Source organism: Symphodus melops (genome assembly GCF_947650265.1).
Source record: "Symphodus melops genome assembly, chromosome: 7".
Taxonomy (NCBI): domain Eukaryota; kingdom Metazoa; phylum Chordata; class Actinopteri; order Labriformes; family Labridae; genus Symphodus; species Symphodus melops.
The window spans coordinates 23,654,198-23,680,285 of NC_136697.1; the positions used below are offsets into that span (position 1 = coordinate 23,654,198).

The window sequence follows — 26,088 nt, forward strand, 5'->3', positions numbered from 1 at the left end:
GTTGCATCAGGAATGGTAATGAGACATGCTGCTCTCTGCCACTGCTCACTCCACCAAACTATAACATCCGATTTCCCCCACCACATATACAGTGTCACGGGGGAGAGAAAATTCTCATTTCTCCTGGAAGATTTTTGGCCCAGCTGGACAATTTTAAGTGAAGTGTCAGTTAAAACGTTAAAACGTCAGCTGACTTCGCCTCCCTTAATGAAAAGCACAGCCTGGCTTTCAAAAACTCTTAGTTTGGATGGAAAATGTGTTTTTCCAAACACCACTGGTCGTTTTAAACTAGAAACAGAGGGCTTAATCTCAGTCAATATCTCTCCAAAGCAGGTCAGCTGACGGGAGTGCACACAGGCCAACAAGGTGCAACTTTTAGAGCAATTTATTTTTAGTTTAATTTTCGACATCCCATAAATGATTTTTTTTTTTAAAAAAGCTTTATATCTCATTAATATGCCCATCACAAGATACTTCAAGGCAAGAAAAAAAAGGCTTTACTTTTATTTTCGTCTTTTGAAAACGTCCTCATTGGAAGTCGATTATAAAAAAAGGAGAGATGATTAATTTCCTTTGAAATGAATCAGGCTGGCCTGTCAGGTAAAAGCACAGAAAAGGGACAAATTAATCACTGCGGCTAAATAAAATATTCAACTGAAGAGAAAAAAAACCTGCCTGCCTTTAAGCTTTTTAGTATTCAACTGTCATTTGCAAGATAACAAATGTGGTTTGGTCACCGTATAAATAACATGTCTGCAATTATTTACATTACTGGACTTTTCTTCCTGACTCAGTCCCGGACCTCGAGCTTCTCCTGCTCACTCCATTACAAAATTCTCCCTTTCACATCATACCTATGCTCCAGCCTGCCATCCACAGCCCTGCTGTGTGGCTGTGCTCCCCGGCACATTTAGAGAGCGAGCGGTTAATAATAGGCCTTGAGACAGCTCACTGCTGAGTAGCACATCCTCTGCCTGGAAGCCCTTTCTCCGTGTAGACACGGATCGACAGGAGGGACTGTGGGGAGGTGGCTGCTGTGCCCTTTTCACTGTGGACTGGCAGCACATGTGCGAAGGAATAATCACACGCCACCACAGGTTGTTATTGCTACCTGCATATTTGCCAAGACCAACAGCAGCAGTGAACAATGATGAGGTTATTCTCAAAAATTCTCCACTGTGTGTTAAGATAACTTTTTTTTTATGCTGTGCTTTCAAGATGTGGTTTATGTTTTTTGGATAAACTTCTGGAAATAGAAGTGAACAGAAACATTTGGTGGTCAGACGTGATCGTCATGTGAGTTATAATTACCTTTAATCGCCCCTTCTTTTTGCCCCTTTTTGAATGCAGCAAACAGGAAAGGTGGGTACTGTCGCTGTCACATTTTTTTTTTTTACAACTTCATTCACCACTTCCCAAGTCCCTTTCATTCGTGTTGTGAAATCGCTGGAATTCATGGTCTCTTCTGGGCTACAGGGTCAGCTGCCTCTCAGCTCCAGCAGGCGCTACTCAGAAAATCCACTCACACAGAAATAAAGGGAATCCTTTTTAAATTGGCATGTCTAATCTAATTTGTTCAGTTTTACATGACTTACAAGACATGAGAGGCAGCAGACTCTGCAGCTCCCGATAACCCGGGTCAGAGGGACCCCCGGGTCACCTCGGTGCACCAGTGCATGTTCCACATCTAGTGCCAGTGCTCCCCCTCAGATCTTCCTGTCTGCCAGGGTTTGTCTCTGTGCTGTTTCATTATCCAGCCAGTGTCAGCGCGCCCCTTCAGGATCGGCCCCATCTGAATATGCCAAGGCATCACCTGCTGCTGAATGGGCCATTGTGAAGTAAATGCCAGACAGGAAAACTGCTGAAAAAGAAATGTTCCCATCTTTAAAGCTGACATTTTCCACCAAGACTCATTCCTTCACTTTTCTCTCCCCCCCCCCCCTCTGCTTCCTCATGGCAGGAGTCTCAACAAAGGGCCCTGTTCTCTCCTCATTAAACGCACCCTGTACTAAACGCACTCATGCACATGCAATATGTGTGTGTGTGTGTATAAGTGTGTGTGTACTCACATTCTCACACGTCTTAACCCCTCACTTTGGGCCTCAGATGAATAACCCTATTGAGATTTCTGCCATGTTTACTTTAGGCCAGCACTAAAGTGTCATGTAGATTGGCATCTGATTGGGTCAGGGGGAGACATGGGGGTTGTCGAGAACAGCTCGCAGATGCCCGACTCTTTCAACACCCCCTCCCCTAACCCAGCCCCGCACCAGCAGTGGTCTCTGGGAAAACCGGATACGGTCTGGCTCAGCTCTCGGCTGGAGAGCAAAAGATGCTTGTCATAGATTAGCCGTCACGCTGCTAGCATTAGCTTAAGCCCCTGCAGCATAAGATAACAGGTGGTGGTGAGGCCCAGGCCCGGGCAGCATGAGGTGGACGGGGTTATGGCTGTGTGTTCACCACCAGCTTTAGATATTTTCACAAGGATGGGCTTTAACAGAAGGCCCTGCTCCTGCCTAAAACCCGCGCTCGCCACTTGCAAATGGAGTGCAATGAGATGTGAAATTTCCACAGGGCGCCCTGATGCTTCATTCCGCCCATTTCCATTTGCAGTCTGAAGGCTCGTGAGTCTGCAGCTGTATCTGTGTGACTGTGTGTAGCTGCAGAAGGGAGAGAGGTGGGGAAGAGTACATCTGTGTGTGTGTGTGTGTGTGTGTGTCAACAGATGCTCGCCGTCTGAACATTAGAATACAGGCGGTTTACGTTTTTCATCCCTCTGTCCGCCTGATGGACGGAGCTGCGGTTGACTGAGCCGAGCCAATCTGAGCTGTGCGCTCTCCTGTTCTGTGCTATTCTAGACTCAGCCCGGCCCAGCCTGGCAGTGCAGGTGCTGCAGAACTGGTCTAATTACCCAGTGTTGTGCCACCCAGCTGATGAGCTAATTACAGCAGCCGCCTGTTTTCCTCTCAATCTGGAAAGCCAGTAAACACAATGTGTTGTTAGCGCACACACACAGCAGCGAAAATCACACATTTTAATCTTTGCTACACACAAACACGCACTCATGTACACATACCCACACAGCAGCTGTCACCTATCCAGCGGCAAACAAACCCAACCTAGTCCACTCCAGGAACATGACACCGTTCCTTCATACACATTAAACTCCAGTTGGCAAACTAATGGGGCTAATTTCCTGGTACCTACTGTCTCTTGAATTGCCAGTCCCACTAACTGGTTTTGGAAACAGTAAACCATGAGCCTCACCACGTGTTCAGAATGTGTGCATTTTTCCTCACCTCTTTGTTCTAACCACATTCTAGGAAATTCCCATCATTCCGAATCATCTTGTCATTTGTCTCGAGCTTAAGGAATCGGATGATCAAACTTATAACATGCATGTATGAGGTCGGAAGCTCTCACATGTGGTTAATGTGTTCGTTTACATTTCTGCCGTCTCAGGAAGCGGGCATCACCTCTACCCAAAGACGAGCACTCAGGAGGGGTGAAAGACTCCCTGCTGGCCAACTCCTCCGACCCTGTGGAGATGAGAAGACTCAACTACCAGACTCCAGGTAAAAAAACAAAAACAAAGGGACTTAAACTAGAAAACACTAACATACTCCTGATCAAGTTTACCCTGTTATTATTACCAAACCTGTCAAACGGGAGGATTTCACTTCCTGTTTGAAGACTTTGATCATGTTGGGAGCGAAATGTTCAAAGCTGCTCCCTTTATGATGTCTCTGGTAACATCACACAGCCCATAAAGGGCCACCTTTATGATGATCCTATGAGAAATTAAATGGTTTGAAATGAGGTCTTTGCATAGACGGGATTTCACACATCGCTGTAAGATAACTTTGGACAGATGCAGCTACCATCCCCCGATCCTGTCACCCTTTCAAACCTCAAATGAGCTCATTCTCAAAATTATGAAAACATGATTGATTGTCTAACTTTATGCTGTTAAAACTCTTTTTAGGAGGATGTGTTTCTTGACAGGCTGATTTCACCCTTACACTTGAGATCAGGGTTAGTGTCTGTAGGTAGAACATAAGTACAGATGTAAGTTTGGGGGTTTTTTCTACTTGGGAAGTCTTTCTTTTGCACTTCACACATATAGTCTGTCGTTGTGACTGAAGACCTGTCGGGGCCTCATTGCAACGTGAACATCCTACTTGTAACTCATCAAACGATCCAATCAGGAAGCTTGAGAAAGAATCATAAGATGACTCATCTGTTAGAGTGTTTTTTTTTTTACACCCTGTGTTTTTTATGAAGTGATGGGTATTACATTTTGATATTCCTCTTTTCAACTAAACGCTGAGCAGAATTTCCAAAAGCAATTTACTTTTGCAATGAACACCTGCCCTCCTGCTTTGCTATTCCTTCGATGGATCTCTTGTTTGCTGGCTCTTTGTAGCAGGTGTTTCTGTATCAAATCTATGTTTCCTGCTTCTTTATTATCAATTTAAATCAAGACTAGTGCTATAAAAAAAAAGTCATAATAATGCAAGAAAAGAAAAACAAAACATGTGAGCATCTGTGTAGGCAGAGGAGTAAAGGCCAGTGGATTCAGATTCAATCCACGCACAGTAGTGAAGTGGGGGGGGGTGTTGTGTCAGGGTGCCCGCCTCAGCATCAGCCTTCTTCCTTTTTTCCTCCTGATCTCCTCCCTCCTCTCTCGGCCCTCGCTCCTCCTCCCTCCATGAGCTCCTTTCATTCCCCCTAGCTGGTAATGAGTCCTGCTGCCTCTGATGTCAAGGTGAGCCAGGCTGAGGGAACAATGGAGCTGAGAGAAAATGTCAACCCTCTGTGCACACGCAGTCGTGCGTCTTTCTGTGTGTTTTCTGTGTGTGTGTGTGTGTGTGTGTGTGTGTGTGTGTGTGTGTGTGTGTGTGTGTGTGTGTGTGTGTGTGTGTGTGTGTGTGTGTGTGTGTGTGTGTGTGTGTGTGTGTGTGTGTGTGTGTGTGTGTGTGTGTGTGTGTGTGTGTGTGTGTGTGTGTGTGTGTGTGTGTGTGTTCTCACGGGTTATTAAAGATCCTGTTCCCCTACGCACACACTCGTACAGCCCCTTTGAACCCCTGCAGAGGAATTAAGCTGCGCTGCCGCTCTAAAAGAGCCCTGTTCTTCCATCCTCCCACTCCTCCTCTTTCCTCTTTTGTCTTTCAATTCTCCCTGTAGGGTAATCTCTCGCTCTCTTTCTTTTCTCCTTTCTCTCCCTCTGCACGTCAACATTTATCTCCTTCTTTCTCCGCCTTCGCTCCTCTCTGTTTTGCTTCAAGAGTGGTGATTATCAAAAAAAAAATCACCATGGCTGGGTCTCGCTTGTGAAAACATGCGAGATTCCAAGGCGGTGCTAAGTGAATATTGAGCAGTCTATTTCTCTGTCCTCTCGCTCTTTCTCTCTTTGATTCGCCCACAGCAGGTGAACATTCCTGCTCTGATTCTGATTGTTGTTAAGTGGTCCAGCCGATTGCAGCTCATGTCTCCAGCACATTGGTTTGTTAAACAGACCCCGGCTGTACCATCCTTATGGCACTTCAGCAGCAGGCCTTGTGGTTGTACGAGTAAATGACCTGGTCTATTCTTGGCAGACCGGCCAGTCTGAGCGTGTCAAGGGAAATGATGGTTCATCTATCAGGGGTCGGAGCGATTAGCTTTTTTTCTACAGATGAAAATAAAATGTTAAACAGTTTGTTTGCTGAGATCTGGAAACATCAATAAGTTAAAGAACAAGAATCACAGAGACAACAAAAAGAAGGTTAAATATCTGGTTTCTTTAAAACATTTTAAAGAGGAAACAAAGGCATGATTTCCTGCTTCAGGTCTTGTAATGCGATATTTATATATGTTACGTACAGTAGATTTATTTCACCTCCAAATGAACAATCCTGCCAGGATTTTTTTTTTCAGGCTTTTTGTGATTGTAACCACTCGAAATGCTTTGATTTTGAGGAAGCTAATCAAAATAATGCTGATGAAACGTGTGATGTTTTGAGTCTCTGTTTTTTAAGCGACATGGCAGAAGCTATTTGCAAATTTGCCAAATGGTTGCAGCTGTTTTTGAAGTTTTAATCATCCTTACCAATAAAGGCTCAAGATCACAACAATTCCAACAAAACGTGATTTATTAGCAAATATTTTTCAGGTTTTAAGGTGCGCGGTATATTTATAAAGCACACTGCAAAATGATGAATCTTAAAATAAATAAAATGACAACAGGTTTCAATCGAAAGATTCCATCACAAAAAAAAAACAAAGATGCAAATCTGTCAGGCTCATAGAACTTCACATCTTACACAGAATAAGCCAAGTACTTCTGAACTTCTCTGACGTTATACCTGCACACTATATGAGGTGTAAATTACCATCTAAATTAATGTTATCACAGAACTTGTACATTAAATAATCACCTTTCCTGACAGACAGGAGGGACACCCTGGATGATATTTGTGAAGCCGACGTTGCAGCTTCCTCGAGGGACTGAAATAGTGTCTAAGAAAAAACCTCAGACCGAACGTTTTGATGTTTCCAGATCTTAGCAGTTACTTTGTGGGAAGTTGTTTTCAAAGTGAAAAACCAATATGTTGACCAACTCTTTGACAATTACTCCCAAGTTGCAATAAGAGGAGATTTTCCTTTAACACTTCAGGAAACACAAGTAGTAGCCTTTCTACAGGAGTGCTCTTTACACTGAGCCGTCTCAGGGGAGCGTTTTAAAGTCAAGCTTTGTATACACTTCTGCTTAACAACCGAAACTACACAACTTGAATTATCCTGAGAGAGTGTGCACCGCCCGCTGTCTGCTCCTGCCAACAGTTAAAAGGTTATTTGCAGATACTGTTTGGCCCTGGTCTGAACCTGAGCCACCTCCATTGATTGAGTGTTGTTCTTCCTCCCTCCTTCACTGTCCTCTCTCTGCAGGTCCCAGCTCTCATCGCTGCCCCAACACTCCAAGTTAGTCTGCTATCTCACCTACTGTGTATTTCCCACACATGCAGTCACTCGTCCTCCCCCCCACTCCCCCCCCCACCCCCGATCACATTCCCCTCGATGCAACCCTGACAGACATCACAAGCCTCACAAGCTTGTAGCCTCTGGCGCTCTATGGGATGCAGCGGTGTCCTCTACCAGCTGTGAACTTCCCACAACACCTTTTTGGTGCAGAAGCAGAGGCCTCGATGGTTTCAAGGACAGTTGAGCAGAGCGGACAGTTACTCATCAGCCTTGTTATGTATGGCTTCACTCTCCATTTACCCAGCAACATAGCCATAAAGGACCTGGCTGAACACATAAAAACACATACACTAATGTCTCTCTGTGTGATAGTATTAAATTAGTGTAATTGGTCAGGTCTCATTTTGTGCAGTGGCCATAGTTACCAGCCATTAGCCGTTAACATTACAGTAATTATGAGCTGAAAACGTGACCCATGACCCTACAGCTCTGCCAAAGGCACTAATGTTAATATTTACACCATGATGGTCTCTGATCTCTGTGTGACGTCCGGCTATATGTAAGTTTAATGATGCTCCCTGTGTAACTTCAGAGCCCCTTCATGTGTCGCATACAGTTAACTTTGAACACATGAGGCAAGTTCCCAACAATCCGTTTAAGCGCAGAGCCTTGCCAAGTTCAGAGGCACAGGGGGAATTTGTGTCGGTAGATTAGCAATAAATCATCCAATAACCCAGCGATGAGAAATCTAGAGAGCGGCAGGGGGGTTGTTTGAAATTAATCCCAGCCCAAGCGCTCCAGGCTGGGCCAGGAGATAGTCCATTGTTGAGAAAGAGATTTTCAAAGAAATGAGTTTTGGCTGGTGACCAGTCAGTTTTTTTTCTCTCCCTGGGAAGTGACAGCGTGACTGATTTGTAGAGACTTGTGGGTTCCTTCTCTGATCCCACCTCTGCCACCGATTGAGCGCTGTGGAGTCACAGAGATGTCTTTCCTCCCGCTTCCTTCCAGGAGCATGCTCACCCAGTCACTCATGTGCATTGCTGTGCCAGCCCCACCTCTGTCCTCCTCACTTAGCATGACGACATCACCAAATGTCACCAAATGTCACCAGCCTGTTTCAACTTGTGAGCTCTCGCTCTCTCGCTCGCTCTCTCTCTCTCTCTCTCTCTTTCTCCCTCTCTTCATGCATTGTTGGACAAAGTGCACTCTCCTCACTGTTACACAGCCACCTCATGGTCCCGCTGGTAGCCTCACTCACCCTGTGGTCCAGCCAGTGTTTAGTGTAAGTCCATGTGCATGTCTCATAATGTAAGAACAGTCAGATCTCATTCTTTTTTGTGTGTGTGTGTTTCCTCCCCCCCCTCTATGCTCCTCTTCCTCCTCTCTCCCAGGAATGAGGGAGCACCCACCCATTCCCGTCATCGACCTTGCCGACCACATAGAGCGACTGAAGGCCAACGATGGCCTCCGCTTCTCCCAGGAGTACGAGGTAAGAGCCCGGCAGTGATGCAGAATTGGTGTTTCCCCTATTTTGATCCAATAAATGAGTGTCTGTTTTTGCCTCTTTGATCCTATATGCATGTGTTCTAATGGATTATAGAAGACTTCCTTCACAGTCATTCTTCAGTTATTTTTACAACTCTATTACCATTCGCACTAGGACACCAGCACTTACATTAAATGCTGCGAGATGCTTTTTCACAAAACTAGCAGGTGGCGGGTTGCTTAAGCAATCTGTGTGTGGCTTGATGTTTCCCCGGAGAATGTTATTTTGCTGGCGGTCTCTCCGATGCGACTCGGTGAGGGATTATCTCTTGTCAGTGTTCACCCTCAGAAAAGAGTTAGCACATTTGCATTTAAAGTGCCACATAGTCGGTTTGGGGACAAAGCGAGGCCAGATGAAGACGAGAGGCATCCTTGAATACAGAAAAACAAGAGCTGTCTTTTATTTAGTCGTCCTGATTGTTCGATCTGTTTTGAGTAATCAGCACTATTCTTCACATTGATGGATACAACGAGGCAGTAGGGATGATTTGAGATGTTTTGGGTGGGTTTTTTTGTTTTGTTTTGTTTTGTTTTGGGTTTTTTTGTTTTGTTTTGTTTTGTTTTGGGTTTTTTTGTCCTGAAAGGTTATTTGATTGCCTCCAGTCTGTTTTCTGTGGCCAGCATATGTTGCTACAGCATGAAAATCTGCTGCACAGTTTCACACTCCTGAGAGAGAGAGAGAGAAAAAAACAAAACAACCCCGATTGTGATGACCTCATAACCTTCCCCTCAGCAACACCGCAAGCCAAACTTTAGCCAACATTTTGTTGCCGTTCCGTTGCCTGCCCTGTCCAGTTACGGCGGAAAATCAAATACATTTTGATAGCTTTACATAACCAATGAATCATCTGCCCAGTGGTACTGCCTACGTGAGAGAAATAATTTGAAACCATCCGTAGTGCTTTTCTTTGAATCTTAAAATGTTTGTCTCATACGAGTGTGGTTTTTTATTCATTCAGATTTCATGCAGGATCTTTTTCTCAATTGTTGTATTCCCAGCTGAAATTAAGACATCCAAATACAACAGCCTCCATAAGGTTACAGAGTGTTGTGTTTTTGCTGAAGCTGTGGGTGGTGTTGATTAAACATTTTGGAGGATGCAGTCTGTACTGCTGCTAAATTGTGTTTAGTCTTTCTGAGAGCTCTTTCTTATCATGTGTTTGCCTCCTTTCTATCATTGACAGCAGAGGAAACATAAAAAGAGGTGTAGGTTTGAATACAAATCTGTGGGAGCGACTCATTACAATGCGAGAGCAGCGACACATTCATCCAGTGTTTAGAAACCCATTTGAACATTTTCTATACACTATATGTTTTAGAGTCTTTCTGTCAGGTTTAGTGTAAAACTAACAGCTAGCAGGGGACTTAATTAGGCTTTGGTAAAATTCTGCACTCAATTAAGATCTTTCTAGTGCAGCTCAGTGCCCCTCTAGTACATCCCGGATGGTTGAGTTAGTATAAACAAATCAAGCCAGAGAAGTGGCTTGCAGGACTGCAGGCACCCAGCCCGTCCCCATCCCCTCTCTGTACCATTCTTAGCCAGGGAAGACCCCCGCCGTGGCCCGGCAGATGGCCGCCCCTCTCTGCGCCAGCCAAGGCGCTGTGGCAGAGCTCGTGGTGCTTTGTCACAGTCACGTTCACCGGCTGCTCCCGTTGCGCCTTCCCCAGAGGCAGCGAATTTTTTTGAGACTTCGCCACCTCCTCTCCCAGAAGTTTTTTCGGCGGCCTGACACTTCCTCTACTACCAACGCCAGTCCGCATCACACTGAGCAATGTGCACTCTGGGTAATGAGCAGAATTTGTCAATCAGGCATGCCGCGGCTGCCCCTGACTGTCTTTTTGCTGCAGGAAGCATTATCACGCTGCAGTCGTCATACAGTAGCATCATTAAGTTCATTTGAAAGCATTTCCAGAATAACTAGGGCGTTTGCTTTTCACCTTTTTTGCCATCTCTCGCTAACTGTCGTGCTAGTTGTCAACCATCTAGTGGACTCCGTTCACAGAGCACTCGAGTAGATGTGAAATATTTTGACAGCAAATGAAATGTTTCTCTTCGTACTGGCCGTCACAGACAGAGAAATTGCCACTGCGGAGCTCATCAGCGGCAAAACAAGCGAACTCACATGACTACTGCTGAGCTATTTAGAGCTGTAGTGGAAGATTTCTTGCATATGAGCATTTGTTATGTTTTTTTTTTCTCTTGTACAAAAATCATATAGCACATCCATAGCTCTCTCTGAGATGGTCTAGAATAGTTTATACAAATGTGACTCCTGTGGTGCCGCTCCATAGGACAGCATGACGTTGGTTTCCGTCTACCGGTTCTCATGTCACATCTTCACATTATCATAAAGTACAACTGAAACACATTCAGGGATTTATTTATGATGACATGAGGGACTGAAACGTCCACTGAAGCTTCAAAAAGGATTCAAGAACAACATGACAGCAAGTTTCCTCTCGTTAGACGGCCAAATACTTCTCTGCATAGACCTGCATCTAGTTTTCTCTAAACCAGCCTCAGGACACACCAGCTTCCTCTGTGAAAAATTGCGACTCCAAATTTCTGATTTTTCAGCCAATTAGATTCATTTTACTGAAAAATTTTGCATTTTGGACCTCAGTCAGTACAAATCATGTGACAGAATTTAAAAAATGATTTTTTTAAAAAAGGCTTAAAAAGCGCTACACAGTTCTCTTTTAGACACATTTTTTTCAAGCCAATAATTTGTAACCCACTAAAAATTGCTCGGGGTCCCGACCCACCAGTTGAGAATCATTACTCTAAACTGTAGTGGCTGCAAACTTGCATTAATATGTAATTATGTGTGAGATATTTTCCAAAATGTACATTTAAATTGAATGAACATGTCCTGACTTTTGTTATTAAGGTAAACAGCACTTTGCCTCACTTTCAGAGCACTTGTAAAAGTGCACCATAGAGCCTGATTTAAACTCTCCACTGACCTCACACTGCACCCTTTATTTGATCAGTTAGCCAATATTTATGACCATTACGTCTGATCCATCGGTTTGTCAAAACAAATGAACTCTAATAATTAAACTTGTGCGAAAGCCGTGTTAAGTAAGTGAAGGAATTTGGAAGGTGTCATTGTGACTCCTGCTGGATTTGTGAGGCGAAAGGTCTGGGGAATTAGTGGACATGGTTCCGGTCTGAGCTGAGGGGGGATCGATACAGAATAACAAGAGACTCTGTGACATTATCGAGCCAAGGGATGGGAGGCAGTCACATATCTCACCAGATCAATATGTATGCAGTCGACTGTCGTCTTAGCCCGAGAAACAAATAGCAGGAGAAAGGGAGGGTTAGAAACAGAGAGGCTGAAACAAAAGATGAAGGAAAAAGGCAAAAGAAATAGAAGATTAGAGATAAAAAAAAGAAGACAGGGGGGAATCATAGTTCCTGCTAGGCTTCATGCATGTGACTTCTCAGAATCAGGTAATTCAATAGGACAAGCATGAAGGGAGAGAGTTTGTACAAAAAGCTCCTCTCAGTTTTGAGGTCAAATGTACATTATGATCCTGCTGGGTGAAGACATTGAAGTCAAACGTCTGTCGGCTTTCCTGTTGGCTCAGTGGCCTCTTTGTTTTATTTATTATGGATTTAAATCACTAAAACGTGTGCCTCCGTCTTTCTTCTTCATTGGCATTCAAGGCATCAAATGTCATGCAAATTATCAATGTGTTCACGCACAAACAGCAGCAGCAGTTTAACCAGCAGTAAGGCGCCTCCTCTTCTCATAGTGTTTCTTACAATCTGCAAAAAAAACAAAACAATTACCTGTCTGCACCGTTCGCTGTATCTTTTCATGAGACATGACGTGAGTGTTTGTTCCATTTAAAGCTTTGTTTTCCATAGTAGTCTGCTCCTGCATGGAGTGACAGCCAACAGTGGGGTCAGTTTGCCCTAACCCCCCCCAGTCTAATCCCATTTTATCCACAAAAGACTCAGGAGAATCCTTCTGTTTTCTCTTCTTGCCTTCTTTAGTGTCTCTGTCCATTCTCTCATAATTGATCTCTCTCTCTCTCTCCTCTTTCTGTGTCTTTCCTCTCTTGCCCTCTCTGACAGTCCATTGATCCCGGCCAGCAGTTTACCTGGGAGAATTCCAACATGGAGGTCAACAAGCCAAAGAATCGCTATGCAAATGTCATTGCCTATGACCACTCCAGAGTGGTGCTCACCTCTGTGGACGGTAAGAGCTTATGTCGCCACTTAACCTCTTATTTAGCAGTTGACTGAGGCTCCCATTGATTGAGACCTCCTTCACAAAGACCAAACCTGCAGCTGCTGCTTTAGAAGTCTCCGGTTTTATCCACTAAGCATGTTTAAGATTTTTGTTCAGCCTTATAGAGTAGTCATCATAGACTTGTCAATAGGATTTGTTCTGGAGAGATCTCTGACTCCGAGCAGCTTCATTAGGTCGAATAAACCCGAGTCGATTCTACGATGGGCACAATTCCTCACGTCTCGTCTTTGTTTCAGCGGTTCCAGGCAGTGATTACATCAACTCGAACTACATTGACGGCTACAGAAAGCAGAATGCCTACATCGCCACACAGGGGCCGCTGCCAGAGACCCTGAGCGACTTCTGGAGGATGGTGTGGGAGCAAAGATCCAACACCATCGTCATGATGACCAGGCTGGAGGAAAAGTCACGGGTAAGGAAAGAAACAGGCTAACAGTGACAAGCACTTTTTGTGTCTCATCAGAGGTTTGTAATTAAATCAAGAAGATGAAAGTGCAACGTCATGCTAAGTAGTGTCTGGCTATATTTAAGACAAGCCAGTGAATGTAGAAGCCAGGAATACGTGTTACTGTTGTCATAGGTTGTCAAAGCAGCTTGCAATCTGGGGATTAAGGTTTAAACCAATGTTGTTATTCCACTTCTTTAACCGATATACCAAAGGAACCAACAGGTGACTGCTCTGAATAGAAGGGACATCCTTACAAAGAGGACAAAAAAAATTACCTTCTCGTAAAACTTAAAGCCATCGAAGTTGAAAGTTCTGTGCTGTTCCAGACAGTCAGTATTTTAAAGTTGAAATATGGCCCAGATTGGAGTTTCCTGATGTCTATAGTATACTTGTGTAGCTCCAGACCAGAGAAGTAACATTACACCAAACGAAGCCTGAAGGCATGTAGAAGCCCGGTCCTACTTTAAAGCAGGATTTGTCAGCATGATCAAAGTCACAAGGACTTCAAAGGATAGTTTGGTTGTCCGTGGACAGTATCGCTTCATGTTGCTTCTTTCCCTGAGTCTTCAGCAATCTTTTAAAACTTCTGCATCAATTCCTCCTCAAACTGTTTGTGAAGTTAAATTTCAAAACAAGCTTGTTCTTTTTTTTTTCTTCTTCTTCTTCTTCTTCTTTTTTAGCATTTCCTATCCTCCCTCCTGTTGTTAGTGTTTCCCTGATGTTGGAGTTACTTTGGACACTCTGCACATGATGCAAACACGTGTTTGCCCTCGATCAAGAAAAAAAGGAAAAACGTTCAGTTTTTTTTACAAGCATGTGCAGAGTAGTCACACATATATTCATTATGATGCAAATTCACTCCAGTTCATTATGTAGACACTGCTTTGAGAGCTCGTTCCTGATTGTTTCATATTTATTTTTGCAACGCCGTGCCAAGGTTTCATAGACGTCGAGTGTCTCATTTATGTTTGCTCTTTTTGAATCCGGCTCTCAAAGCCAAGTCACCGTAATGAAATTCTGTGCTTGGAGTTAAAAGGATTGTCACCCGTGTGCTCCTATAAATACATTCAAGCTAATAAAAGCAACAAAAAAAGGAGAATATGGGCAACTTGAGATTCAAAATTGGGATGGCCTTTTTAATTACCATCACAAAAATCATGCTCCGTATGTTGTGCTTTAGCAGTGAGTGCAATACGGCGGCCTAATCAAGAAGAGTCCCAAGACAGCAGACTGGAAGTAAAAGAGATCGTAAATGAAAGAGCTCATTTCCAAAATCCTCGGCATTGATTTTTTTGGGATGGTGAGGAGGTGGTTGATTACCTCAAGCTAAGTTTATTATTCAGTAAACAGCATATACATAAACTGCTTTTCATTCTTACAATCAAAACATCATCTGTTTTGATTTTAATCTATACGCACAATCAATCATTTAGGTAAATTGTGGGCGAACTATGTCTTCGCAACAGAGCTCATTAGTTTGTACCATGGAGAATTCTCGATATGTTTTTTTGAGATCATTTTTATTACTCAGTCAATCTCAGCGAGGACACACACATCTTCCCAAATAGCTCTTTTTATTTAGTGTGTCTGAGTGGCTATTTCAGAGCTCTATGACTGATGACCACCCTCTCCTGCTTTGATCTCAGACTCACAGCCAAACACACAGTGTTCATACACAGGGACGAAAGAAATGAAACAGCTCTCAGCCTGTCCCCACCTCCTACACACGTTTAAGAATCAATTGGCTTGCCATAACTGTGGAGAAAGATGTAGAGAGCCAAGCCCGTCTTCCACCAGTGGGGCTGGGAGAACTTGTGAGTTAAAGAAGATGCAGTTCCTCGAGTGTCCTCTTGAGGCTGCCTGCAAAAGCCAAAGAATCCCCGTTAGATCAATAGCAGATAAAAATATGTATCTCTAAAGGGTCGTTTCTTTGTTGGTACAAACTGAACAGAGGATGCATTTTTTTATAACTCATCCATTTTGATGATATTGGAGCTAAGTGAAATGCATGCATTTGCATAATTAGAGGCTTGTCAGGGTGGCACATTTAAGCTGTTCTCCAGGAGGCTTAAGCCCGCCTCAGCTCTACTTCTTCACCTGTCTCTGGGTTGACTGAAGTGAGGTGGAGACAGCGTTTCAAAAATGGCGATCGACACTCTGTCCTCCTCAGAGACACACATCAGTGACATCACTGAAACAACGTCCACCATGGTCAGAGCACCTTAAACAAACATCTCCATGTTAGTAGATGATGTTTTACGTCTCTCTTTTACAGCACTACGACTATGTTGAGTTTTTCGGCGGATTGCTAATATCATAAATGTTGGAAGCATGTTTGGGATCCAGTTTAAGGTGATGTCTATTTTGTGTTGAATTACTTTAAATGACAATAAACACCTCCAGAGTAATGAACAAGGGTTCTGAAAAGTTGAATTAAAATGACTCGTGACATTTATAATGAACAAAAAGGAAACTAAACGTGACTTGAAATAATGAAATGGCTTCTGCATGATGGAAGACTTTCAGACTGCAAACCAGACAAACAATGTTTGACATCTCGAACGAGACAAGTCACCACAAAAAGTCGTCTGTACTCCCGATTAGACACATGATATTGATACATTTTTAAGGATTTTGTTATTTTTTTTACTCTTCCTTAACATAAACAAACACCCTCTGTTTGTCTAATTCTCCCTCACGTACACACTCTGAAGTACACATATGGTGAGTGAGTCAACCTCCCACCACCCAGCCAGACGGATGTCTTTGCCAAACGGAGGAGCATGACGAATATGATGAGATCTGACAGCAAGAAAAATTCAGCTTCCTTTTGCAACATCATTACTAGTTAGTGAAAACCTTAAAAGGCTGGGGACTTCAAATGAGACCGGCGGTATTACTCACTTTGTGTGTGTGTGGGTGTGTGTGTGTGTGTGTGTGTGGATAAGAGGTCTGTGTCCTCTGCTAAAGGCCAGGTGTTGACATGTGAGAAGCCAGCTTCAAAGCACACACAGATGACAGTGAAACCTGCGGCCTGTGTGTGTGTGTGTGTGTGTGTGTGTGTGTGTGTGTGTGTGTGTGTGCGTGTGTGTGCGTGTGTGTGCGTGTATGTGTGTGTGTGTGTGTGTGTGTGTGAGTGTCTTTCTCTTTGTGTGTGTGTGTGTTTGCAAGGAATAGACTATGCCACCCAACCTTAGACGGCAGGGAGATATTCATTACTGTGCTGACTGCTAATCCATATGTTTGTACTGCAAGTGGTTCCCCATCACTCAATTGAGTTTCTCCTGCGAGCTCTTCCTCTGCCTCTGAATGGGAGCTGTCACCGGGGGAGGTGAAATGTGAGGGGGTGAATTTTAGCGCATTTTGTCTGTCGATTTGTACCAGCTCCCTGAGAAAGCCGAGGTGCCTCCAAATGTCAGCTCTGTGCTGCAGTATCAATATAATTAGCTTACCCGCGCCACATCTCTTCCTGCCATGTTGCCCAGATCAATAGCAGCAAGTCGTAGTCCTGGAAATCCCAACATCAGAACTCATTTTGCTTTTGTTTTCTTTCTACATGTAAACAGAGCAGACATATGGGGAGTCTCTGAAATTACACATTTAAGGCAAACACATAAAATGTGTTGGGTTTTTTTTTAAGCTCATGCTTTTAAAGTCACAGCCTTTGACTGATTGAAAATGGGCGCAACTTCAGCTGAACCTGCCTTAGAATTTCAGGACACACGTCGCAAGCTCTTTAGCTTCTCTGTGTTTCATTCTTCACAACATCCATCAAGCCCTGAAGCGAGAAGAAAGACCAATCAGCAGGCTCGGCCCAGTGTTTAGATAATGATGTGACTCATCGTTGCTAGAAAACTCGAAGAGCCTGCGAACAACTATTAGGTGTTATAAAAATCAAACGGAGCATGATTGTGCAACTGCATGACCTATTTTTGAACTCCAAATTATTCAGAAGTAGTTTAGGACCCATTTCTCCAACATTTCCTGAACAGACGCCTTCTTACTGCAGCTTGAAAATAGGAGCCAGACTCGAGAGGTGGCCGAGAGTGACTCTCATCAATCAGATGAGGAAGAGTTCTATAAATGTTTGAGCGAAGAAGTCTAATTTTTCAAAGTTGTTTTTGTTCCATTTTAATGGCCGTTGAGATTTGCCAAAAGAGAGGGAGTAAAGTGAAAATGTAACTAAACTAAGTGTGCCGTTTGCAGAGACGCACAGTGAAGTGAAGACACTTAGTGCCAGTGTTTGGAGGACCTCTCGCCTCGTCAGAAGTGAAGTTTGTTCTGTGTACAAATGTGCCAAAAGCATATGTTACAAAGGGTTGAAAAGCATCTGACAATTAGCTAACTGAAAATGATCACAGGCTGCTAAAAGACAAAGTGAGCTTTTTAATGCCCCTTTGAAGCCTGCTTCAAATACAGACACACATGAATGCACTTGTTTTCATTCTTTAGGAGATACAGGAGCTGACTGCCGCTCGTCACTTTTTAATTAGGCACTGGACGGAGCGTTTGATCTGACCTCTCTAATGTTCCCTCCTTGTTAATCAGTGTGATCCTACAAGCCTCTCAGTAGTCTCACGGTGGATGTTAGCGGCAGTTCTCTCCTGACAGCGTGCCCTTTCTCTTGCCCTGCCAGGTGAAGTGTGACCAGTACTGGCCAGCGCGAGGAACAGAGACCTACGGGATGATCCAGGTCACCATGCTGGACACCGTGGAGTTGGCTACTTACAGCGTCCGAACTTTTGCCCTCTACAAGGTACAGCGCTGCCGTTTTCATTTGCAGTTAACCACACTTGGAGACATCCTCGTAAAGGCCACGTTTCCAGCGGGAAAAAATTGCTGTTCATCATCACCAGGGTCACTCTTTAAAAAGGAAATTCTTATTTTTCTCAAGTCAGATAAAGGGTATTACCACTGTAATCTTTTTTTTTTTCGATGCAGTAATTGGTTTTAAACATCCAATATTTGTCTCTTGTTCTCTCAAAAGGCAATAAAAGATTTCAGTTTTCCGCTTTGATTCATATAGTTGAGACCACGATGATGCGTCTGATGTTCCGTCCTTTATTTCTCCTCTGCCAGCTCTTTTTCCATTACTTGCTCATAATTTCATTATTATATTCTCTAATTAAATACAAGTCTCCAGCTGAAGCCATTATTTGGTTTCAATCAGGACGAGCGATAATGCTAAAACTTTATTTGAGAAGCTGCTGGAGTTCTATTCCGATATTGTACACGTTATCAGCACCTTCAGTTGCAAAAAGATCCCCGCGGTGAAAGTAGAGCACATTATGTACTGCTATTAAAGTGAGTCAACTCCAGACCTTTGCTAAAAATATCTGCATGTTTGACAAGTACATCTCTGGTGCTGTTCAAACGTAACTGTAGAACATTAGCTTCCTTTCATCAACTCTGACTTCATAACCGTTTTAAACATTTCTGCCAACATGACGGGTTTTCTCTTTCAAAAAAAGCTGCCGATTAAAAATTCACGATGTCGGGGTATTCATCCACACTCAAACCTTTTGTTCTTCCCCGACCCCTCTGACCCGCCTGCAGAACGGCTCCAGCGAGAAAAGAGAGGTGAGACAGTTCCAGTTCATGGCCTGGCCAGACCACGGCGTGCCAGAGTACCCCACCCCCATCCTGGCCTTCCTACGGCGAGTAAAGGCATGCAACCCTCCGGATGCAGGACCCATGGTGGTTCACTGCAGGTGGGTGTAAAAGGGAAGACGCCCAGTATGTGTTTACAGCTGATGAATTGATCATTTTCACCTCGTGTTCATGGCATGTCTCCTCCATGGTTAAAAAGGACGGGGAGAGACGCTGTGTTTTAATCTCTTCCATCTGTGATAAGTGCCCAGGCTTTCTAAAGGACACGTACCTTATGCTGCAGACGGTCTACATCCTCTCCGGATGTTTCTGTAAACACAGACTTAATTTAACCATCTGCAGCTACAGTTTTTATTTTTGCTTTGCTATTACGCTACGAAGAGTCAACTTAGCTCAAAGGTCCTCTGTTTTCTGGTGCCCGGCATCGACACAGAACATAATCCTAATCTTAAAGATGTGTGATATGAAGCTTTCATCTTTTTGACCACAGTGTCGTCCTGCAGGTAGGAATAATTACAGTTCAGTGATTCTTATCTTCCTGATTCATTATTTCATCTTTTTGATGTCAGAGTTTTTGTACAAAAAAACAGCCAGTGTTGTGTTCGTGCTTGAAAAATTATTTATCAATGTATGTGGCCACTAATTATCTAACAAACACATGTGTAGTTATTTTACACACAAATACAATGCATGCAAAGCTAGCAGCTTGTAAACAATGGAAAGAGTCTGAAGGTTAATGGTAAAGAACTTATATGTGTCTTGTACATAAAATCCTCGTGGCCATTATAGATTCTCTCATTACTGCTGAGAATGAAAAGCAGACTCTCTGTAGATCTTGTTCTTCAGAGTAAACAGACACATGAACGTTTTTCTTTCCATGACTCATGAAGTTATTTACCCCTTCTCTCTCTCTCTCTCTCCATCAGCGCGGGCGTGGGCAGGACTGGCTGCTTTATCGTGATCGATGCCATGCTGGAGCGCATGAAACACGAGAAGTCTGTGGACATCTACGGTCACGTGACATGCATGCGTGCCCAGAGGAACTACATGGTCCAGACCGAGGACCAGTACATCTTCATCCACGAAGCCCTGCTGGAGGCAGCCACCTGCGGAAACACCGAGGTGCCGGCACGTAATCTGTACGCCCACATCCAGAAGCTCACCCAGCCCCCGCCCGGCGAGACGGTTACTGCCATGGAGCTAGAGTTCAAGGTGAGGGAGAAGCACTCAGCTCAGACAAGAATTACTCCAGGCTCTTTTTGATGACTTAGTCAGGGTAATAAATCACATTTAAATTCCTACCAAAGCTGACTCCTGCAGAATTGAACTTCACAAAACACTGCCTTTCTCTGCTCTCATTATTCAGGTACACTGCTTAGTTTAGGGAGGACATTGTTACACCTTACAGAAAGAATGTCATGTTGCTAAACATCACAATTATTTCACTACTGATCAAATCAAATCAAGCCAAGTACAATGATAAACTTTATTAACTTAGGTTTACCATAGACGGATCTATCAGTTTGCATACTGCAGCAAAAACAGCAGAACAAAAGTTCAGCTCCATTGTAATGTTTTTTTATTCTCTGATGTCAAAAACACTTTTCGATCCATGTTGTTTAAGCTCCTAAACCTAAATCTAATTCATTTAAATCAGTAAGCTTAAGTTCAGAGCAGTTAGGCTCACAGACCCTGAAGCATCACTGAAAAGCTGCAGAGAGCACCGATGCTTGACTTTGAATTCAGTGTTTTATTGGTTTAATCACTTGATCCTCATGTGATGGACAGAACAAGCTTTTTAAGTTTAACCCATGAAGCCTCTTGTTTTTCTTCCGGGCCTCCATCTATTTATGATATTTTCCAAATTGGCAGCATCAAACTGTATTACAGGACAAATGTGGATATTGCTCAATTAGAAAAATTCTGGTCATCGCCAAGTCCTAATTCTGCATGTCTTTCTCATTCCAATCTGATTTGTGAGCACCAGATTGTCAGTCGGGCATCAGACCGCAGTTGGAATACTGACCTTCTCTCCACAGTGTCGCTATCTCCAAGCTGATTGAATTAATTCACAAAAACGTTAATTTGCCAAATAAGCCGATGCACAGTAATCTGCTTAGGTGACATTCAGGTAGCTACAGTAGCATCATATTCTACATGGACAAATGAAGCAGAACAAACACACAGAAACACAAACACACCTACACACCGTGACTGTCACTGACACATACACACAGCTGGTGTTCAAGGTGACTCGCAATCACACGCACACCTTCTGTCAATAGCCATCAACTGTGATGTTATTACACACTTTCCTCCCAGCGCGTCTCTGCCATTAGCCCTCTTATGACCATGATCCATTCTGTTTGAAGTGATAATAGCATCTCCACTCCTGCCAACCACAGAGAATGAAAGAGTGAGAGAATGATTGCGGCGTATGTGGGGGCCACAGCCTCGGTGCCCACACAGTCTGGCCACACACACACACACACACACACACACACACACACCAATTATACTGGAGTACTATGACTGTCCACACATACTCCTGCTCTGTCCATCTGTGCTCCGTCCACTGCCAGCCTCGAGCTTGTCCCGCCTACAGTCCTTCAAGCCTTGGCTATTCCTCGCCGCAGAGTCCTCTTATCGCTCGTGACAGGAAACGTGAAGTCTAAAAAAGAGATTGTCAACTCATTGTCAGTTGCTTCCTTGTTTGTTTATCTCAGGTCACAGGTCATTCATATTTTCTCTCTCTCTCTCTCTCTCTCTCTCTCTCTCTCTCTCTCTCTCTCTCTCTCTCTCCCCGTCTCTCTCCCCTGTCTGCTTTCTTCACACCTTTCATTAAACAGAGACTGGCGAACTCCAAAGCGCACACGTCACGCTTCATCAGCGCCAACTTGCCCTGCAACAAATTCAAGAACCGCCTGGTCAACATCATGCCTTTCGAGTCCACCCGTGTCTGCCTGCAGCCCATCCGTGGCGTCGAGGGCTCCGACTACATCAACGCCAGCTGCATTGACGGCTACAGGTCAGCAAAGGCTGTGGCTTTAAGATCTGAGCTGAATATAATGACTGTGATGTTTAGGCGCTGACGGCGAGCTGTCAAGGACGAGTCAGTATGAAAAGACGAGTTCACCATCTTATCCTCTTCTCCCTGCACCCACGTGTTCCTACTGGAGGTGTGGCTCTCTTAGACAGTTTGTTGTTAATGATCAGAGCATTTAAATGGAGGAACATGTCTCTCAGTGAAACAGTGGGGCTCATTGGATAGCTCTCAGGTTGAGTGGTCACCAGAGGTTGTAAGAAATAGACTTGTAGTTTTTCAAAGTGAAGCGTCTTAAACCTGCAGTCTTTGTGATGGTCAGCAGGGGGAGACGACACTGGTTTGCAAAAAAAGTGCTTGGATTGTTGACAATCTAGGCCTCCTTTTTATTCGGACGTTTTCCTGGTCTCTCTTTTACAGCATGATTCATGTCCTTTAATTTGAAGTCTTCTTCACAGTAACGTTGACAATGCAGCAAGTGTGCTTCCTTCCTTCCTTCCTTCAGGGTGTGGCTACATGTCAACCAGAAGAGAGATGTACAAGAGCTGCAGATCTACTCTGTTGTCCAAACGTCAGACTCCTAAAACCTGTCAAAGCACTCGACGGCTTCAATGCCAAGTCTGAGGCTTCTATAGGGGAGTTCATAAACAAATGGATGTTGTCACAATGACTAAGTCCATGTCTCCTATTCAGTCTGTGCTCTTCACGAGTGTGGTGGTTGCAGAAAATAACTTTTTTTTTTTACAGTAGGTGCACATTTTTTGGACAAGCAATCAGAGCAGGACAGTTTTCTAAAAACAGACATTTGTAGCAACAAGCAGCCTATTTTTTGTTCTAGCTGCACAGCAACACAGTCAGGATGTTACCAAGATATCTGCTGTACATGCCTGGTACATCATCCAGGGACTCTTCATGTTTGAGGCACAGGCATCTGCTGAACAAAAATTGAGCATGCATGATGCAATCGTGAATCTTAATTTCAAACTCAGAGTCTGGTTTCGCTGCTCACAGGCTCGTCCAGTATTACATGGAGGGGGCAGCTCATTAAAAACAGATTCACTGTCCTAAATCTTTCCAGGCTGCGCTGGATTTGACAGGTTGTTTTCTGGCATCAGCAGGTTGTCACAGGTGTGAGAAATACAGTGCGTATTATTCACAGCGGACTGGACACAGATGTATGGGAGGGGCCTGAAGATGAGTCCGCAGTGGGCAGTGTTCAGCGTCTCTGTCACAGTCGCTGTCGTTCGCCGAGCCGCCACTGCTGCGTGTCCTCGCGTTCGCTGCGAGTCCAAATTGCTTCCCCCGAGCGAGGAGGATGAAAAGGCAGCGCTCCGTTTTATATCTTTATAAGTACGGGCAGAGACGGACGGCGCTGACACTTCAGTGGTCCAAGTGTTCTGGGAGGGGAAGGAATTAGTGGGTCTGAAATGTGACTCAGTCCTTGTGGGGAGACAACACCTCCACCCTCCTCCTTCTCCAGCCCTGTTGTTAATGAGAAGATGCTCTGCAGAGGCCGACCCTCCATTGTTGTTGTGCAAATAGCATAATTGCAGCGAGAGAGCACTGTAATGAAGTGTGTTTTCTCTCTCCCTTTCCTCCCCTTTTCCCTCCTCTCCTCCGTGTTCTTTGCTTTTCATTGTCTACTCCACGTTCACTGCTTCTTCTTCTTCTTCTTCTTCTTCTTCTTCTTCTTCTTCTTCTTCTTTTTCTTCTTCTTCTTCTTCTTCTTCTTCTTCTTCTTCTTCTTCTTCTTCTTCATTTGTCTTACTCCGTACAGTCTCAGTCTCTCTCTGCTCCTCCTCTTTAATCTCACCGCTCTCTCCCTCCGCTCTCTCTCGCTCTCTCTTCCCACCCTCTGCTCTCACTCGCCATCTTAATTTTCCATCCAAACATCACGGCTGAGACAGACATATCCGGGCGGGGACCTGTTGTGTGCACCAGTGGCACCGTGTGATTAAGCCGCTTTTTAAAGCCTGGGCATAAATAAAAACTAAACAGGGGCCTCCAGTGCCCTTCACCCCAGCGTCTTCAAGAAAAGCCAATAATATGCTAAGCTAATGAGAGGCGAGCCATTGATTCGAGCTATGCTATCAGGGGCAAGAGCCCTGGATATGCTCGGATGCAGGCTGGAGTTTTAGCATTGTAATGAGGTTGAAATGAAACACTATGTCCTCGAGCACTGCAGTCATGTGGGATGATGCGGAGAGTGCTTTGTGCTGTTTGGCAGTGCGCTCATCAGGACGCTGTGTGCAGAGAACTCAGTATTGTGTGATACGGTTGGAGTTGTTTTTGTTTTGGCTAGGGGCTGTATGATGGGGAGGTTAGAGGGGTCCACCCTATCAATTAGACATTTTGTATTCGTCCCCTGGTAAGCTTTTCTTCCCTTCATGTCTCATCTGCTCTCATATTACCTTTTTTTTTTTACTTCATTTTCTTCGCCTTCCTTTTTTGACTTTCTTCTCCTTCGCTCTCTCTCTCTCTCTCTCTCTCTCTCTCTCTCTCTCTCTCTCTCTCTCTCCTCCTCCTCCTCAGCAGTCACTCCTACTTTGCGCTCTGATGTCCAGCTGGAGAGTGCACTCCTCACTCTTTTCATCTCCTCCCATTTTGCTCTCCACTTCCACGTCTTCCTCTTCCTCGTGCATCCCCCTCTCTTTACTTCCTCCGTTTTTCGTCGCACTCGTTTGATGCTGCCCTCTCCTCCTCGTACGCCATCTCTTCTCCTCTCCACCAATCTGCTCTTTCTTTATTTGTGCGAGCGAGGCCCTGAGCATATTCTAATCTCCCGGTTCCACATTAGTGCCTCGCCTGCAGCCCCTTCATTAGTTGTTCAGCCGTGGCTCAGCGTGTCACCGAGTGTGTAGTAGCGTGTCTGAAAATACATGGGAGGCTGCTGCACGCATGCAAGCATACACCTGGATGAGAGCGGACGTGTGCTCCAGCCATCTGACTGCAGACATGTTGATCAGTGTCACTGTCTGTCTTTACTCTCTGCTAAATGACATTCTTACATCTCAATGACACATTTTCCAGCTTTAAATAAAAACTAAAAAAAAAAAAGGCATGAGAGGTAGTACACATACCACAATAGGGGAGTTTTGTGTTGTGTTGTGCAGGTTCCTCTCACTCCGTAGATCAGTGCACTGCTGCCACCTGCTGTTTGACTAAAGAAGTGCCGAGCTGCGTCAAAGTCACGTAGGACAGCAGCACAGCTCTGGCAGCTCAGCGGATGAGCTCATCTCTAGTTTAGGGAGCGCATCGAGTGCTCTCTCTCTCTCTCTCTCTCTCTCTCTCTCTCTTTCTGTGTTGTGTTACAAAGGACGAAGAAGTAGAGACTCTTTCCAGGCTTTAATAGCTCAGTGGCGATGATATTGCAGAGGATTATTTGCTCTGTTTATTAAACGTGGAGGAGTCTTTTTCCTGCTGGCACTCGTGTTGAAGTCTTTTGACAAACAGCACAAGGACGACAGGACCGCACATTCTCCATCATTTTCAGCTCAGTGCTTTTAAGCAGCGTGCTCTATGGGGGTTTGATCCCCTCTCCTCTAAGTCAGGCCGCTGTAGATGCATGAGGAACACAGAAAGCTCTCCTCCAGCCTTTGACTTTTACTTGAATACATATTGTGTCTGAACATGTTTCTGTACAAACACCAGTTTGGCACCGTGTCTGCTTGTGTTGGATAAACAGCAGCACATCTTTACAGCCTTCTCTTATTACTGCTTTGTTGTGTTTCCATCATGGGGTTGATGGTGTGTCATGTCTAATGGTCTGTGTGTGGTGTTGTGTCTTCAGACAGCAGAAGGCCTACCTGGCCACGCAGGGCCCACTGGCTGAGACCACCGAGGACTTCTGGAGGATGCTGTGGGAGCACAACTCCACCATCGTTGTCATGCTCACGAAGCTGCGGGAGATGGGACGGGTAAAACACACAAACACACGATGTATATCTGAGCATGCAGCCCCCTTCAAGGGTTATTGGACCATTTCAGGGAGCGATAATCTTTCTATGCCGAGTCTGTTCAGCTGAGCTGCTGAGTCACGCTGCTCAAATATTAATCCATTCCAACCCTAAAAAGTAACTTTGGTTGAAAGTTAACTTCCTTATCAGCACGACTGGAATGCATCTGTGCTCAAACCAACACACTCCTCTGTTGGATTTGTCAATAATTGGAAGCCTTCCAAGACTACACCTAATTCCCAAACTGCACAACTG

The 26,088-nt window shown here is 44.4% G+C and overlaps 1 protein-coding gene across 14 annotated transcripts in view; it reads left to right on the forward strand.

Moving 5' to 3' along the window:
* The window catches only part of ptprfb (protein tyrosine phosphatase receptor type Fb), a 170,486-nt gene that overhangs the window by 139,230 nt on the left and 5,168 nt on the right, over window positions 1-26,088 (forward strand). For 7 of the 14 annotated variants that reach the window (XM_079348471.1, XM_079348480.1, XM_079348479.1 and 4 more), the window contains 10 exons: window positions 3,463-3,575; window positions 6,931-6,963; window positions 8,355-8,452; window positions 12,599-12,722; window positions 13,013-13,188; window positions 17,861-17,980; window positions 18,781-18,935; window positions 19,761-20,046; window positions 21,684-21,862; window positions 25,668-25,794. In XM_079348471.1, the coding sequence (XP_079204597.1) occupies window positions 3,463-3,575; window positions 6,931-6,963; window positions 8,355-8,452; window positions 12,599-12,722; window positions 13,013-13,188; window positions 17,861-17,980; window positions 18,781-18,935; window positions 19,761-20,046; window positions 21,684-21,862; window positions 25,668-25,794 (1,411 nt within the window). The remainder of the gene's footprint in view (window positions 1-3,462; window positions 3,576-6,930; window positions 6,964-8,354; window positions 8,453-12,598; window positions 12,723-13,012; window positions 13,189-17,860; window positions 17,981-18,780; window positions 18,936-19,760; window positions 20,047-21,683; window positions 21,863-25,667; window positions 25,795-26,088) is intronic. The other 7 variants (XM_079348481.1, XM_079348473.1, XM_079348483.1 and 4 more) reach the window with 2 other exon arrangements.